The sequence below is a fragment of the Haemorhous mexicanus genome, chromosome 1 (assembly GCF_027477595.1).
Source record: "Haemorhous mexicanus isolate bHaeMex1 chromosome 1, bHaeMex1.pri, whole genome shotgun sequence".
NCBI lineage: Eukaryota > Metazoa > Chordata > Aves > Passeriformes > Fringillidae > Haemorhous > Haemorhous mexicanus.
The window spans coordinates 10917809-10932156 of NC_082341.1; the positions used below are offsets into that span (position 1 = coordinate 10917809).

A 14348-nucleotide genomic window follows, 5' to 3' on the forward strand; every position below is an offset into this window, starting at 1 on the left:
CCTAGGGAGAGGTGCCAAAATACCTTCATTGAACCTATGCTAGAGCAGAGTGTGACACTCTAACACATGAAATCCATTTTACCATCAGACTAACTTCTAAGTAAGCCTGGACTCTCAGCAGGCTTTAATACCCTGAGAGGAAAAAAATCTGAGAGAAATAGCTCAAAGCCTACAAACAAGTTCTCTCATGTCTGTCTTCTAGGAAAGCCTGGGATCAAAATGTGAGTAACTAGACAAAATTCACTTTAAACAATTTGCTGGCAGCAAAGTCACGCACAGCTTCCTCTGAGAGTTATAAATGACTGTTCCAGGCAAGGAGGAGTGAGCAGTACTGGGTCAGGTGTCAGGGAAATTCTTTGTGCCACCTACAAACCCAGGCTGTGGACTCCAGCCTGCTCTGGAGTAGGAAAGCATTAGGATGTTGAAGCCAAAAGTACAAGATTTATCAGAGGGATTGAGATTCTGTGCATGTGGCAATCAAGGAAAACACAACTCAAACACTTCAAGATTATTATTTTTAATTACTAATTGCTCTCTTGTCTAAAATCAGACATGTCCTGCTGTGGCTTTGAAAGTGCAGCTGCTCCCACAGAGCAAAGTCTAGAGATCTGGCAGAGGGCTGAGAACTCTCTGAGGAGAGAGGAGAGACAGATCTGTGAACTCTCTGAGGAGGACTTCTGCCTCTGAAGCCTCCATCAGGCTTGCCACCAAGCAGAGAGTGCCACAGAGAGGGTCTCCAGCAAGGCACAGACCAGCTTGGACAGCGGGCAGAGGTGCTGCTTGTGTCCTGGTCAGCACCTGACCAAAGCCAGTGGAGAGTGAGATCAGGGGGAAGCAGCCATTACCCATGTCCTAAGCTGTGCATCATTGTATCTTTCACTTTTTTTTTGTTAATGAGAAATGTTTTCTCTTAAAGCTAGGCTTTATCTTTAAATATACTTTATGTGAAAAATATATCAATAAAGCTGGAATTCCTATTTGGTGACAATTCTCTCTCCTGCCATGTTTTAATCAAGAAATTTACACAAACATAAAGAGAATGTGTTATTCATCATAACCCTCTTTCTTTTACCAACAAAACATGCTGTTATTCATATGGCTTTGGGATTCTGTTGCAGTTTGGAAATTGAAATCTTCAAGGATGATTTAAGGAAAATGTTGTGGGAGAAGTCAGCAAAATATGAAAACAGAAAATGAACCCCATGAGACAGAAACATGAGCAATCTGTCAATAACGGCGACAGATTTTCAACCACACTGTGGTTGGTCTATTTCTAGATAGGCTGTGGTTCCTGATGCACCACCAGATACACTCTAATTCAGCTTCTGGAGCTTTGGAGTCCTGTCTGGAGCCTGGTCTTTGGATGAAGAAATTAAATCTTGATCACCAGAAAGTGGTTCCTGTCGGCCTTCAAAATCTGTGGATTAAAGTTGTTAATTTACTCTGAATAATTTTACAGCAGTGCATAGAACATACAATATTTTCCATTTTAGTATTCTGCTCTCAGCACTAACTACCCTTTCCCAGAGCTGGATTGCTGGATCCCTTTTAGTCCTATTTTACAGGCATAGAAATAGAAATTACCAGAGTGAGGTGAGTTGTCTCAGTCTGGCTAGAGAAGGCAGTTTTGCAGGATCATGGTAAGAATTAAATTGTTTGCTACTCACACAGATGTCTTCCAATTTCTCTCCTGACTCTAAGAAACTCCCAGAAGTCTAAGGACTTCCAGAAGTCCCTCAAAAATCTTAACTGGACCTGGAGCTGCCTGATAAGCTTTCTAAAACTCAGTTTATGAGTTTTACCTGTAATTCCCACTCAGTGGAAGGGCAAATTGCACTAAACTAGACCTGAGTGGGTGTAGTTTTCACCCACAGAGATTTTTCCCCACTATGGTTTGATATTTTCCACCCAAAAAATCTGTGCCTTACTTAGGTGCATGTCTGTAGTAGGCTATGGGATGTTGGGGTGGAATGGGGGATGTCCAGGAGCATGTGGTCTCTTTTCCCTGCTGCAGAGGGCTTTGGAGACACCACCATTCCTTGGGCTGGACAAATCTGGGGACAAGGAGCTTTTCTTGGTGGAATTTTCTACTGCTGTTCTGTAAACTTCTCAGGCATGGTCTTTTGCTGATTAATGTAGCCTTTTTATCACATCTGAACATTGCATCCAAATGCAGTGTTTTACAAAGCAGCAAAACCCATAACAAAGCAGAATCAATAAATACAGTGCAATGCCCTTTGGCGATTCAAGCATTCTGTTAAAATTAGAATCTGATTATAGCTGGAAACCTGTTTTCCTGAATCTTGACAAACACATTTTGCTTTACATGAAAGCTTTTCAAAGCTGTGGCCAATGCTGGCTCTGAGCAATCCATAGTTTTCAGCACATTCTTTCTCTTTTCCTGGATAGACACACACTGCACTGACACATACTTCTAAAAATCTTATTTTCTACTTTAAACTCCCCCCGAAACAACAAAACTCAAATAAGCAAAAGCAGCCAAGAATATCACAAGGAGAAGGAACTGGGGCATTTTCAATGCATTGTTGAAGGCAAAGAGTTTTCTCATGATGTGTCAGTTCTGACAAAGTTTTAAAACAGAGAGTTAAAAAAGGGAGCTGTCTAGCTCAGCCGAGAGGGAATTCACTGATCCAGGAGTTGAGAGACACAGATTCAAGTTTTTATTTGATTCTAAGTGGCCTTGAATGAAAAAGCCTACCCTGAACTGGGCATGGGAGGAAATGAAATAGGGTTTTCCTACCTCTTGCTACTGATGACCAGGAGATATGAAAAATATAAAATGTGATCTCAGTTTCACACAATTATTTTCTTTAAGTTTTGCCTGAAAGGTTTTGATTTTTTTTCCAGCCAGTCAGTTCTTTGAGACCTAAAATCTGTCCATGAAGTGAAGCTGTTATTCACCAGTCAGCTTTAGCAAAACTCCACTAAGAACCTAACTACCCAGCCTGGTGGAGATTAATAATGGAATATAAAGCAACAGCAAACTTGTACAGATTGATTAATTGTACTGAAAGCTTCAGTACTCCAATGTAGTGAAATGAGAGCCTCTTTTCAAGGTGCATCCTGGGCTCCAGCATGAAAATACCAACAATAAAATCATGAGTGAATTCACAGCTCTCCCAAGCCTGGACATCACTGGTTTCTCTGGCAGGTCTAGAACTGACCTTTGGGATTGTCAAAAAGTTTAGGATGACAGGTCATGTAAGGCATCAGACCTCTCCTTTGGGTTACCAAAAGTGACGGGATTTCCAGAACATGTGAACCATGTATTTGCAGACCCTCTGGCACTGCTGCTCTGTCTGAGCAATGGGTCCATTTGAGCCTCAAGATGCAGCAGCTGTTGCTGCTGCTGCTGCTGCTGCTGCTGCAGCTTCTCTCTCAGGTGGCTTCAAAAGGGCTCAGGGTTGACAGCAAAGGGCTTGGGCCAGTCACTGTCTCCATTCTGGTACCCCTGACAGGAGTCTTTCCCCCTTTTCCATTCTTTTCCTCCCCTTCAGCCTTGGATGAGCAGAGAGTGAGTAGGAGACGCTGGGGGAGGAAAAGCTTCTTGCAGCACTGGAGAAGGCTCCAGCCAGTGCCTGTAGGTCCTGTGCAGGTGCTGAGCATTGGAAAAAGCAGAGGGGCTTCACTCATGCTGAGAGTTTCCCCATCCCTCACAGGCTTTATGTTGCTGTCTCTCGCCCACTTCCCACTTCGCCCACTTCACAGCTGAACATCACAAACCCACTCTCCCTCAAATTTTCCCATCCTGTCCCACTGATTCCTCTCAGCCATACTTTCTTCTCCTGAAATTCCTTTGCCCACCTTCCTCAGAAGAAGAAAGCTCCCTCACAGAGTCAGCACGGATTTATTTTAGATGCTGGAGAGAAGTCTTTGAACTACATGCAGCACCACTTCCACACCTGAAAACCCTGAGCTAAATCAGACCACTGCTCAGCCCTGCAGTACCTGTGGGGACACAGGACCACCACAGCTGGGCTGGGCTCTGCTCTCATCTGAGCCCATCCTGACCAGGAGCACACTCCACCCCTGCTCCAGCTGTGGGTGAGGTGTGTCAGTGAAGGAGAGAATTAACCAGAGGGAGCTGTCCTGTGGCCATGCTTTCCCTACTGAGATAACTTGAGTGAAAGCAGTCACATTGAAACAGCATTTCAGCAGCCTGGGAAGATCAAGTTAGAAAACAGGGCAATTACATACAAACCTAGTGCCTGCTAACAGTCCTGAGCAGGGACACAAGCTCATTGACAGCCCAGCCTCTAGTCAGCTGTAGAAAGTTGCTGCATTTCCTCTTTGCTTACTTTGGTAAATTGAGGCTGGGTCAGTGGCACAAGCAGGAGGGGCCATTGTTTCCATGGAATGTGGCCTCAAAGGAGCCTGACAAAGGGTGCTGTGCTCACACCTGAACCCAATCCGTTTGGATAAGACCCAGTCCAGTCTTAATGAATTGAAAGGGCAATTTCCTTCCACCTCCTTTAATGCTAATTCCCTAGCCTGTGAAGTAATGCAAGAGCCTCTTGCTGTATCTGCAATTTCTGCAGCATCCTTTGTATGACACAGCAATCTGGACTGACCACAATAACTCATCCAGTGCTAGGATTATTTCTCCTGAGGCAGTATTCAGCACTACAGCCTACAGTGGTGTGTGCAGTTTTTTAGTTTCCTTTTACTTCTGGGCATGGGTCTCTATGATAATTTTTTTTCTGAGATCCCCCAAGGTATTGTTCTGCTCAGTCATATGAAAAATAGGAAAATAATGCACCTTCATCCTAGTTCCACAGATGGGCCATTCATCAGCATAAAATCAACTTTACAGCCTAGGAGGAAGCTGCTCCATGCACCAAATAGCTACAAATTTCCAAGATGGTTTCCCAAGCTGCGTCAGGCCAGCAGCTGTGACAGACAGATGTGATACCTGGGAGCACTTGTGTAATGGGAACAAAAAATAGTGCCCAAGTCCAAGGGGTGACCTATGGTTATCCTCAATTTTTGTAGTGGGCAAGTTTATCACTTTGTCAGAACCTGAATTTTCTTGTAGTTCCAGATGTCTAATTTCTTTTCAGATCACTGAGTTACTTAGATGGTTCTTCTTGAAGGGCTTTCCCCTTTTACCATCTATTTACAAGAACAAAATTTGTTCATTTAACCAAACATGGGATTGGCAAAAGAAAGGCAGAGATTTCTCCCCCTTGCATGTCCAGAAATGTCCACCAAACCCAATGGTTTGGGGAGTGATTCTAGCCCAGTTACTGGCAAAAGCATCCTCATTGTATTTCCATCCTGATAACTCCCTGAAGGACACTGAATATTGACTTCTGGGGCTGAGGCTCTCATGACAGTTTTAGGAGATCATCAGATTCCTCAGAAGGTCTCTGTGTGAGTCTGGCCTTCTCCAGCCAGGCTGCTCAGGATATGACTTTCAGGAGTCTGGTTTGGGGATTACAAAACCTGGGTCAGCCCCATCTGAACAGGGAATGCTGAGTTACTGCTGTGAGCAGGGCATCCCTTCACAGCAGCCCTGGATTTGGGGGTGTACAGAGCATTTTTTTCTGAGAATGGAATGCAAAATCCAGCAGCCAGTATTACAAGCAGGGAAAGCACAGGTCTGCCCAGTGAAAGCAGACTTGAAGTAGAGAGCACAAATGTGTCTTCCTGGGTACTCTTCAGTTGCTCAACTCTCTGAAAACTGCAGTGCTCATCTTCTCCTCATCACATCACCTACCAAGGCAATGATGTGGCTCACGTGGTCGCGAGCGGGTCCTGCTTAGATGAGAGCTCTGTCAAATGTGTGTGCATGAGAGCTTCAGCACAGCTGTAGGTTAATAGACAAGCAGGAGAAAAACCCCATGTGGAGCAGATGCAATGGTGTGTTTCAGACCTAAAGGAAGTGTGGGATAAAACAGGAGCTGGGCTATCAGGGAGTCAATGGCACAAGGCAATACAGCATGTTAGCGAGAGATAGAAAAGCAGCCCAGGGGAGAAGAACTGAGACAAGCCCTGGGGCAGATTCTGTTTGTCTCTTTGGTGATCCATGCAGTGAAAAAGAGAGAGCACATCTCTAGAAAAAAGATGGACAATGAGGTAAAATACTGCCAGGGAAGGAGGAGTGGGGGATGTAGAGGATTCTTTTTTGCTCAAGTTTTCAAGCAATTCATTTTGCTTTTCAAGAGACTTAAAACAAAAAAAAAAAGAAAAAAAAAAGCCAGTGAGTCAAGCAGCTCTAAATTAGCCAGGGTGGTGCTGTAGCAAATCAAGGGCTTGATTATTCTGTGGTTTGCCCTAGATTTAGGAGAAAGTGCAAAATACGCAACAAATACTACAGGGTAAGCGGCCCCCAGGGCTCCACCTGATGAGCAGGAGTGTGTGTGCCATAATGGGAAGCAGCAGCTCCCTTAGGCCCCTCAGGAAACCCATGGTGACTTGATGCTGTGGTACTGCCCTTGGGAGAGCTCAGAAATCCAGGCACACCTGGCTGAGATGTCCATGAAGGGAGAAGGCACCAGAAAGGGAGAATTCCCAGGCTCCCTGACCTGCAGCACTGAACTGAAGGAGGGGAAGAAGCTGCATCTGTGAAGGAGCAATGAGAGTTGTGAGGACACCAGGAACATGCTGCCTTTTTGTCACATAGCTGTGCTACAACCTTGAGGCTGACCTTGGAAAATGATGGAAAGGGTCTTGAGAAGGAGACTGGAGAGAATGAACCAGGACAAACCCATAAAAAGCATCTGAAACCCCTGCGGCATTTCCCAGTCTCATATTCCTGCAACACCACTGATCCTGGCTGGTCTCCTCTCCTGCTCTCAGCTGCTCTGGCCTCTTTCCCCCCAGCCTTTTCCCCTGCTCTCTCAGACTGTACCTTCTTCCAGAGCTCTGACTTCACTTTCTGTAAACCCATCCAACCTCCTGACCTACAGGCACCAAAAAAGAGTCAGAAAACCCCTCCCTGCTCAAAGCAGCCTGATCCAACTGATTTAGTCTCTCTTTTAGAGCTGCCTAAATGTTATCAACAAACAAGTCACTTTGCCTCGGACTCAAGAAAAACATTTCTTCAAATTAAAGTATGATTTTATCTCCTTGACCCTGATCTCTTACTTTCCTGCATGAAGCTGGCATGGGTGTGTGCTGCCTGGACCTCTCCTCTGCATTGCAGCTCTCAGACTTTTACACATGCCACAAACTTGGTACTCTGCTCTATCCAGTAAGAAGTAAACTGGGTTTCAAAAGCATGCCAGCTTACATCCCTTCTTACCAGAACAAAGCTCATAAGAAGGAAATGTGAGGCCTCCCTGAGGGTGCTGGAAAGACACGGTGGATAATAGAAATTTTTGGAAGGAGATTTGAGAAGTGGATTTTACTCACTCCCTATATTGATAAAGGCTTATCATATTCCTTCTCAAAACCAGGAACCACATGGTGAGACAACGTTTTTAAATGTTAATGCATCTTTAGAGAATAATCAGTAATGTTTGATGGCTTGTGCCAGCTCTAGGAGAGGTCTCTTTGTTGTTTAAGAAATTAAACAACATTCATCTGGAGTTTCTTGTCATTACAGGATGAAAGAAAGGTTACTTCTTTAGGAAAAAAAAGAGGAAAGAGAAGATCTGAATGATAAACATTATAAAATACTTATCTTCCCAGATGTCTCTGGGATAATGTGAGCTGAGAGGAAATGCTTATCTCTCTGAAGGACAGCTTTTGGCAACATGGCATTCTACACAGTGCTAAATTATTTTAAGAGCACAGGACAAAGGTAGAGGGATCTGTTTATAAGAGTGAATTATGAGCCAGGTGTAGCATCTCTTCAGGTGAATCACTGTGTAACCTTGGCTAAGCCACACAGACCTTTCTGCCTCAGCTTCTGCTTGGGAAAATAACTGGTGTAATAGCCAACAGGAAAATTATTTCCATGATTATCTACAAGTTTACTGTCTGTGTCATGTACTGTGTGATTATATATTTTTAAACACAGCTCCTTGTGTATCTTATCTACAGAAGCATTCCCTCATTAGCTGGGAGATTTATCTGGTCTGTGAAGAAATCCATGAGCCAAGCAGGGTTCACCTCCAGGGCTGGGTTCAGCTGCATATAATCAGGCATCATGGGCTGTCAGCTGCCCAAAGCACTGACTTCCTCATGCCAAAGAAGGGCAGAATCCAGCCTGGACAGCCTCTGGTTACTCTTGAGCATGGACCACATTTTAAAAAGATTTATAGATTTTGGTGTTTCCAATTGTGATGTCAGCTAAGGTGTGCCCCAGGAAACCTGCCTTCTGGAAAACAAGAGTGCCTTTAACCAAACATAAAGCTTTTTCAGATATCTCTTGATACACCTATACAGTGGGAGGCCAAAGATCACTATTGATTTCTGATATTCATAAGCACTCCCTCTTTACTTTTAATTTTTATTTAAGATGATGCTATGTTTTTTCATTTTGCTAACTCATCAGGAATTTGTTGACTTGATTCTGCGTTTTAAGCATTTACTTGCTGTTGTTCATTTTATAAACCCTGCTGACACAATGCAGAAATCATGTCAGCAAAGACCACATTTCCTTCCTGAACAGGTCCATTCTGCTTATTGCCCCAGCAAGCTGCTGTTTCACATGTGAAAATAAATTCTAGTCTGTGCAGAATAATGCCTAATCATTAATAAATAACTTATACAAATAAGAAATCACCAAGGAGTGAAACTACTTTCTGATGGATTTTCCTGTGAGGAAGTGAGGTTGTTGTGTGACCTTGGGTGATTAATTTTACATTCCCATGTCTATGCTTCCTCCTCCATCCATTCTTTTGTCTTGCCTGCCTCACATTCATGGTAGTCAAGGCAAGGACCATTTCTCACTATGTGCACATTTGCCAGCTAGCACTATGGGCTTTGCAGCACTGTAAAATACAGGTATGAGGAGCAGTAGCTGGGGCAGAGATAAGAGAGTGCCTTGTGCATTGGATCATGGGGTGACAGGCATGTGATAACAAGCCACAGATCTCTGGGGTCCCTTGACCCTTGCTGGGGACATTCCATGTGGCTAGGTAGGGACAAAGCTGGTGCAAGGAGAAAGCAACAAGGACATGCCTCTGCCATGGCAGGGACAGGTATGTCTGGGGAGTGATGAGGTGAGAGTGCTGGGTCATGGTGGAGATGGGATTTGTCATCATGGACAACAAGCTCTGCATGCCTGTTCACCAACAGGCACACACTGGCTCAAGCCCTGATTTGTTCATCTCATTTTCAGGATCGCCTCTAGAGGAGAAATCCCTGGAAAATTATGTGTTTGCTGGAATGCCATAGGTATGGTTCCAGGGACTCTAAGGCTGAGCTGCTGGACTCCAACAAACCCACCTGCCATGCAGTATATTTGACATAGGCAGCATGGCTTCAGAAGGATCCCTTCCATAAGGGTCTTGCCATTATTTGCTGCAAGTGCAGGTGATATTTGGAGAGAGTCTGATGGACAATCAACACTAGAGATGTGCTGTATCATATATATCATATATCATATATCATATATCATATATCATATCATATCAGATCATATCAGTGCTCTACTTCAGATACCAGCTGTTGCAGCCTGTGAAAATGCAGCTCTTCAACCCATATATACTCTGTAAACCCTGAGAAGAGTCTGTGCATCTCCAATTAGAACCCCGATCCTCTGGTCCAGCCTCTGGCTGTGGCTTCAAGGACCTTTTTAACCACAAAGATGCTTTTCAAAACACTTATTTACTTTTAGGGTTTGTTTGTACCAAGCAGAAAATGGAGGGATGGATTCCCCAGCAGAGCCACAGAGGCCCAGGTTTGCGAGCTGCCTTTCCCAGCTCTGATTTTCCTTGCACACCTTCCCCCAGCACACAGGAGTGAGCACCAGTTGCACAGACAGACAGACACTCACTAAAGCCTGTAGTATTTTTGCTCTCAAGTGAACCACTTTCTGCCAGCAAAGAAAGAGAGCAAGAAGGATTAAAAAAAAAAAAAAACAACAAGAAAAAAAAGACAAAAGGCACAGAAGGAGGAAAAGGAGAGGGAAGGTTTTTCTCTTACAGTCGGTTGTGATTTCGTAGGGGGAGTTAAGGCGCGCGTCTCCGCAGGGTGAAGTGCTGACGTACAGGTGGAACAGGATGTTCTCCCGCAGCCTGTAGCCTCCCTCTTTTAGCCGCACGAAGATTGATCGCTCCCAGTCCTCTCGCCGTTTGCTATGATCACAAAAGAGGTTCCAGGTCATTTGTTACATGCCAAATCAGAAACATTTCTGTGCTCTCTCTCTCTCTCCTTTTCTCCCTCTGCTTGTTTGTTTGTTTTTATTAGCACCCGGCATCATATATTTTGCCTAGTGACAGCAAAAGAAAAACAATGAGCTTCTCCAGGTGAAGAAATCTGTGAAGGAGGTCAAAACTGCCAAAGGGCTTTTGGCTTGCTTACCTAAGATATGTTCTAATGATAAAATGTGGATTTTGAAGGGTAACTCTCCTTCCTTACATGCACGGATGCATAAACACACTGATTTTAAAGTAGTTCTGGTGCATGAAAAAATCAGTTGTCTTGGGCTCTCATGTGAACACATCAGCTCTGCTGATCACGATGCCTAGGCACATGTTTGAATCCCATTAACATCAATCACCACAGCTGAGATGTGTGTTCATATGCTCCACTTAAAAGAGACTCTAACAAAGCGCCCAAATTTTATGACCACTGCCAGCCCCCCTGCTCCCCAGGTGTTGCTCTTCTCCCCCATTCAACCAGAGCCACCTACAAGTGCTCCACCTAGGCCAGCAGGGGCCTCTTGGTCAATTGGCATTTTTGGAAATCAGAAGCCATCTTAAGAAGGGTGGACAAAACTTGTGAAGGATTTTCTCAGCTGAGTTGAAAAAGATACTTATTGAGATGAAGCTTTTATCTTTGCAGTGGTTCAGCAGCTAGATGGGGATGCAGTGCACATAATCCATTAGCAACAGCTGCCCGGGAGGCCAAACCCTCCCAGTGCTGCCGTTTGCAGCAACAGCACAGCATTAAGGCTCTGCTGCTGTGCAGCTCCTCCCATGAGTTACATTTGGGAAGATATGGGTGATTTCTCTGACAGGCAGCTGCCTCTAACGTGTGTGTTTGGGTGATGGTCACGATTATAATTTTGAAAGTGAAAATGTGATTGCTGAAATTAGGACGAGACTCTTTCCCTCTGATGGCCTGGTCCTTCCCTCAAAAACTCAAGGGTCTTTTTGGAGGAGTATCTCTGAACAGAACAGCACCTGCAGGTAGTGATTTTCCTGGGATGCTGCTAATAAGGCAGAATCCCACCCGTTTAATTCACTGCAGGACAGCCCATTAACCAAGGCGATTTCTGCCTGTCTCTCTGCCTCCTGATAGTGCAAACAGGAGTGCTTTTTACTCAGCCTTTGAGCGAGTCCTTGGCTTTCATCCAAACTGCCTCTGCCTGTTTTCTCCCAGTGCAGCCTCTGTGCTATTGAAGCTGTTTGGCTGTCACTCTTCCATGGTTTGGGTGTTTTGTCATTTCTTGATGCCAGGATGCGTTTGCTGTCAGGAGGAATTTACAGGCACATTATTAGCTCGCCTGTCAGGGACAGGGAGACACACTGGCTGCTGAGCTGGGGCTGCCACATGCTGCTCCTTCATTTTCTGCTGGCTCTGATGGAACTTCCCAACTGCACTAATTATATTATCGCCCTGATACAAGCCTCTGAAATAATAAAATCTCTGCAAGTCCTGCTGCTTGGACTTTAGAGCAATTGCAGGTAGTTCTAAATAATTCACTGTAAAATCAGCTGGGAGAATACAAAGCTGTGCAGTCCAAATGCCTGCTATTATTACATTAAATCTCACCAGAGTGTGGGGGGGCAGCTTACAGTACTTGGAGACAGTTGCTATGTAAGGTTGGTGCAGTCATGCTTTGGGCTGGATTTCAGGAGTTCAGCTTCCATCCTGTTTTCACTGGTCATTGTTTTCCACTGATTAACCTTGCTCTCTTACCTCTTCATGAACACCAACAAGGGTCTGTGGCCAGTGTGGCTGCCAGGTTGGATGATAGACAGCTGCTCTAAAAATAGTTGGCAGGGCTGGAGGGCAAGGCAGCTTGACTCTCCTCCAGCAGGCTGAGGTTCTTCATATCACAAAGGGTCCTGACCTGCCTTTGGGATGGTTTTTTAGGAGCTGAACTCAAACATGTGGTTCATTCTTGCATTGTAGCTGAATAGGCTTCATAACAAAACTCAGTGAGTATTGTTGGAAAAGAGTTTGGGTTGCAACATCATCTGCCATGGCTTAGTAAGATTATTGTGCATGGGATGTTTGGTGTATTTCAAAACCCAGGGGGACCCAGAGATCTGCTAAAAGTGGTCCAGGTAAAGCATGAGATGCACTTCTGCAAAGTCACCTCTACTCCAGCACCAGTACCTTGTCTCTGGGTCAGGTGAACTGTGAGAGGGAAGATGACTTTGCATCTGTTCTTTACAACATCCTTTGCTCAGCCACACTCAAACTGCACAAAGAAACGGAGAGGGGAGCCCACAGTGAGGCTGCAGATCCCATTCATTCAGGGGGGGTATTAAAGTGTCATTTCTGTGTACTGGCAGTGGCTAAAAGAGCAGAATTCATCCCTAAAACTTTGCCTGTTACAAATTTCTGTGGGAGTTAGGATTTGAGGCTCATTCAAGTGGAACATTTAAGAATGTGCTAAATTCTAATCTTTTGCTTAAGTTCACTATTCAGCATAACACATGACCATGTTTTGAGCTGACTTGAAGAAGATACCTTAGCACATGCTTATGGTTTAATATATATGAAGCATTTTGGTGAAACAAAGCCTGACAAGCAGAGGAACAGTTTTTTAGCATGTTAATGTATTTACAGCAAATTTCTAGTACTACATACTAAAAAAGAGCGCCCTAGAGAAACTACCAGTAGGCTTAGTATATGTGTAACAAGCAGCTGATTTTCCTTGAAAAGGCAACTCAACTGGACTGGATTAAGACTGTTTATTGCTTTTTATGTATAAAATAAACAGTGGTTTTCAACTTCATTTTGCTGAAAGAGCTTACCTTCTGGTAAAATCATCTCCCTGGCACCTGAAGGGTGCACTACAACAGCAAGCCTACTATGGTGTTGATTTATTTTAAGGATACTCTATTAATTTTGTTTTTCTTTAGAAAGAAGAGTTGGATTCTCTTTTCTTCCCTATTGGCCAGTTGATATAAATAATACCACTGAAAATGATTTCCCCATTACCATAGCAAGAGAACCAGACTATCGAATTTGTGTGCTTTTTGATGGTGATTCTTAGAAAAAGCTTCTCAAAAGGTCTTTCTTGTCCTTCTTTTGTACATCAGAAAATTTTTGTCTTATTTCTCATCTTTTTCGTGAAAGTCTGGAGAACTGGAGGATTATGGTTGTCATAAAAATGAAATCTGGGAGGGCTAAGGGCTTTAATCACACTGGTTAGAAGCTGACAGGTTTTAGTTGTGCTTTTAGCTTTTATTTAAGTCAAGCTCTAGACAATGAATTGTTGAAAGAAAGTTTCCTTTTGAAGTATTTGTCACTCTTGCTTCTTAGAGAGGATAAAGTTCCATTTCTGGAACTTTTTTCCAAGAAAAGTCAGGAAAGTTGCACCTCTAACATTTAACAATAAGAAGAGAAGGGAAAAGAAGTAATTTCCATATTGATGCAACATTGGCTTGTGGATGGAACTGTCCTGAGCCTAAATATGTCAAGAAGTTGCTGTATTCTCTTTCTAGAGAAATGGAAAACAAATTGCCCCAGTCCATGGCAGTTCATCTCACCCCCAAGAGATACCAGAACAGGTCTGCTGAGCTCCACCTCAGAGATGCCCATCCCTCTGCACTGGTGATCAAAGGAGCCCTGGGGATCTGGGCAACACTTGACTGCCAAGAAGTAAATTCAATTCAGTGAATCCCTGTCTCTTGGCCATTAATTTTATACCCTGGACCTTGCTTTCTCCAACCTGCTTGCCCTTGCTCTTGGAAGCCTTCATGCTACACTCCGCCAAGTGTGTGTTTTGCTCTCACTGAGGTCAATGGTAGTATTTGTAAATTCTGGAAAAGGGTTTCCTTTCCAAAGACAGCATCACACAGAAAAATATTTATTGCACTGGAAGTTCCTGAAGTTTGAAATCCATCTGCAGAGACCACACTCAGCAGGTAGTCTTGGTGGGAGGAAGGTATGTGGAAAATAGGAAATACCCTCCACAGAACAAACTTGCCTGTTCCATAGTAAATGATGGAAAATTTAAGTTCTTCGAGTCAAGAATGATGCTCTCAAAAGAAAACCATCTTTTTGGTTTCAGTTCACTTATTACTTTGTAC

General features: G+C 43.9%; 1 protein-coding gene across 1 annotated transcript in view; it reads right to left on the bottom strand.

The window, feature by feature from the left end:
• Positions 1-14348, bottom strand: part of ADARB2 (adenosine deaminase RNA specific B2 (inactive)) — a 307953-nt gene that overhangs the window by 26801 nt on the left and 266804 nt on the right. Inside the window, exon 6 of the mRNA XM_059840017.1 lies at positions 10060-10211. Within this exon, the coding sequence (XP_059696000.1) occupies positions 10060-10211 (152 nt within the window). The remainder of the gene's footprint in view (positions 1-10059; positions 10212-14348) is intronic.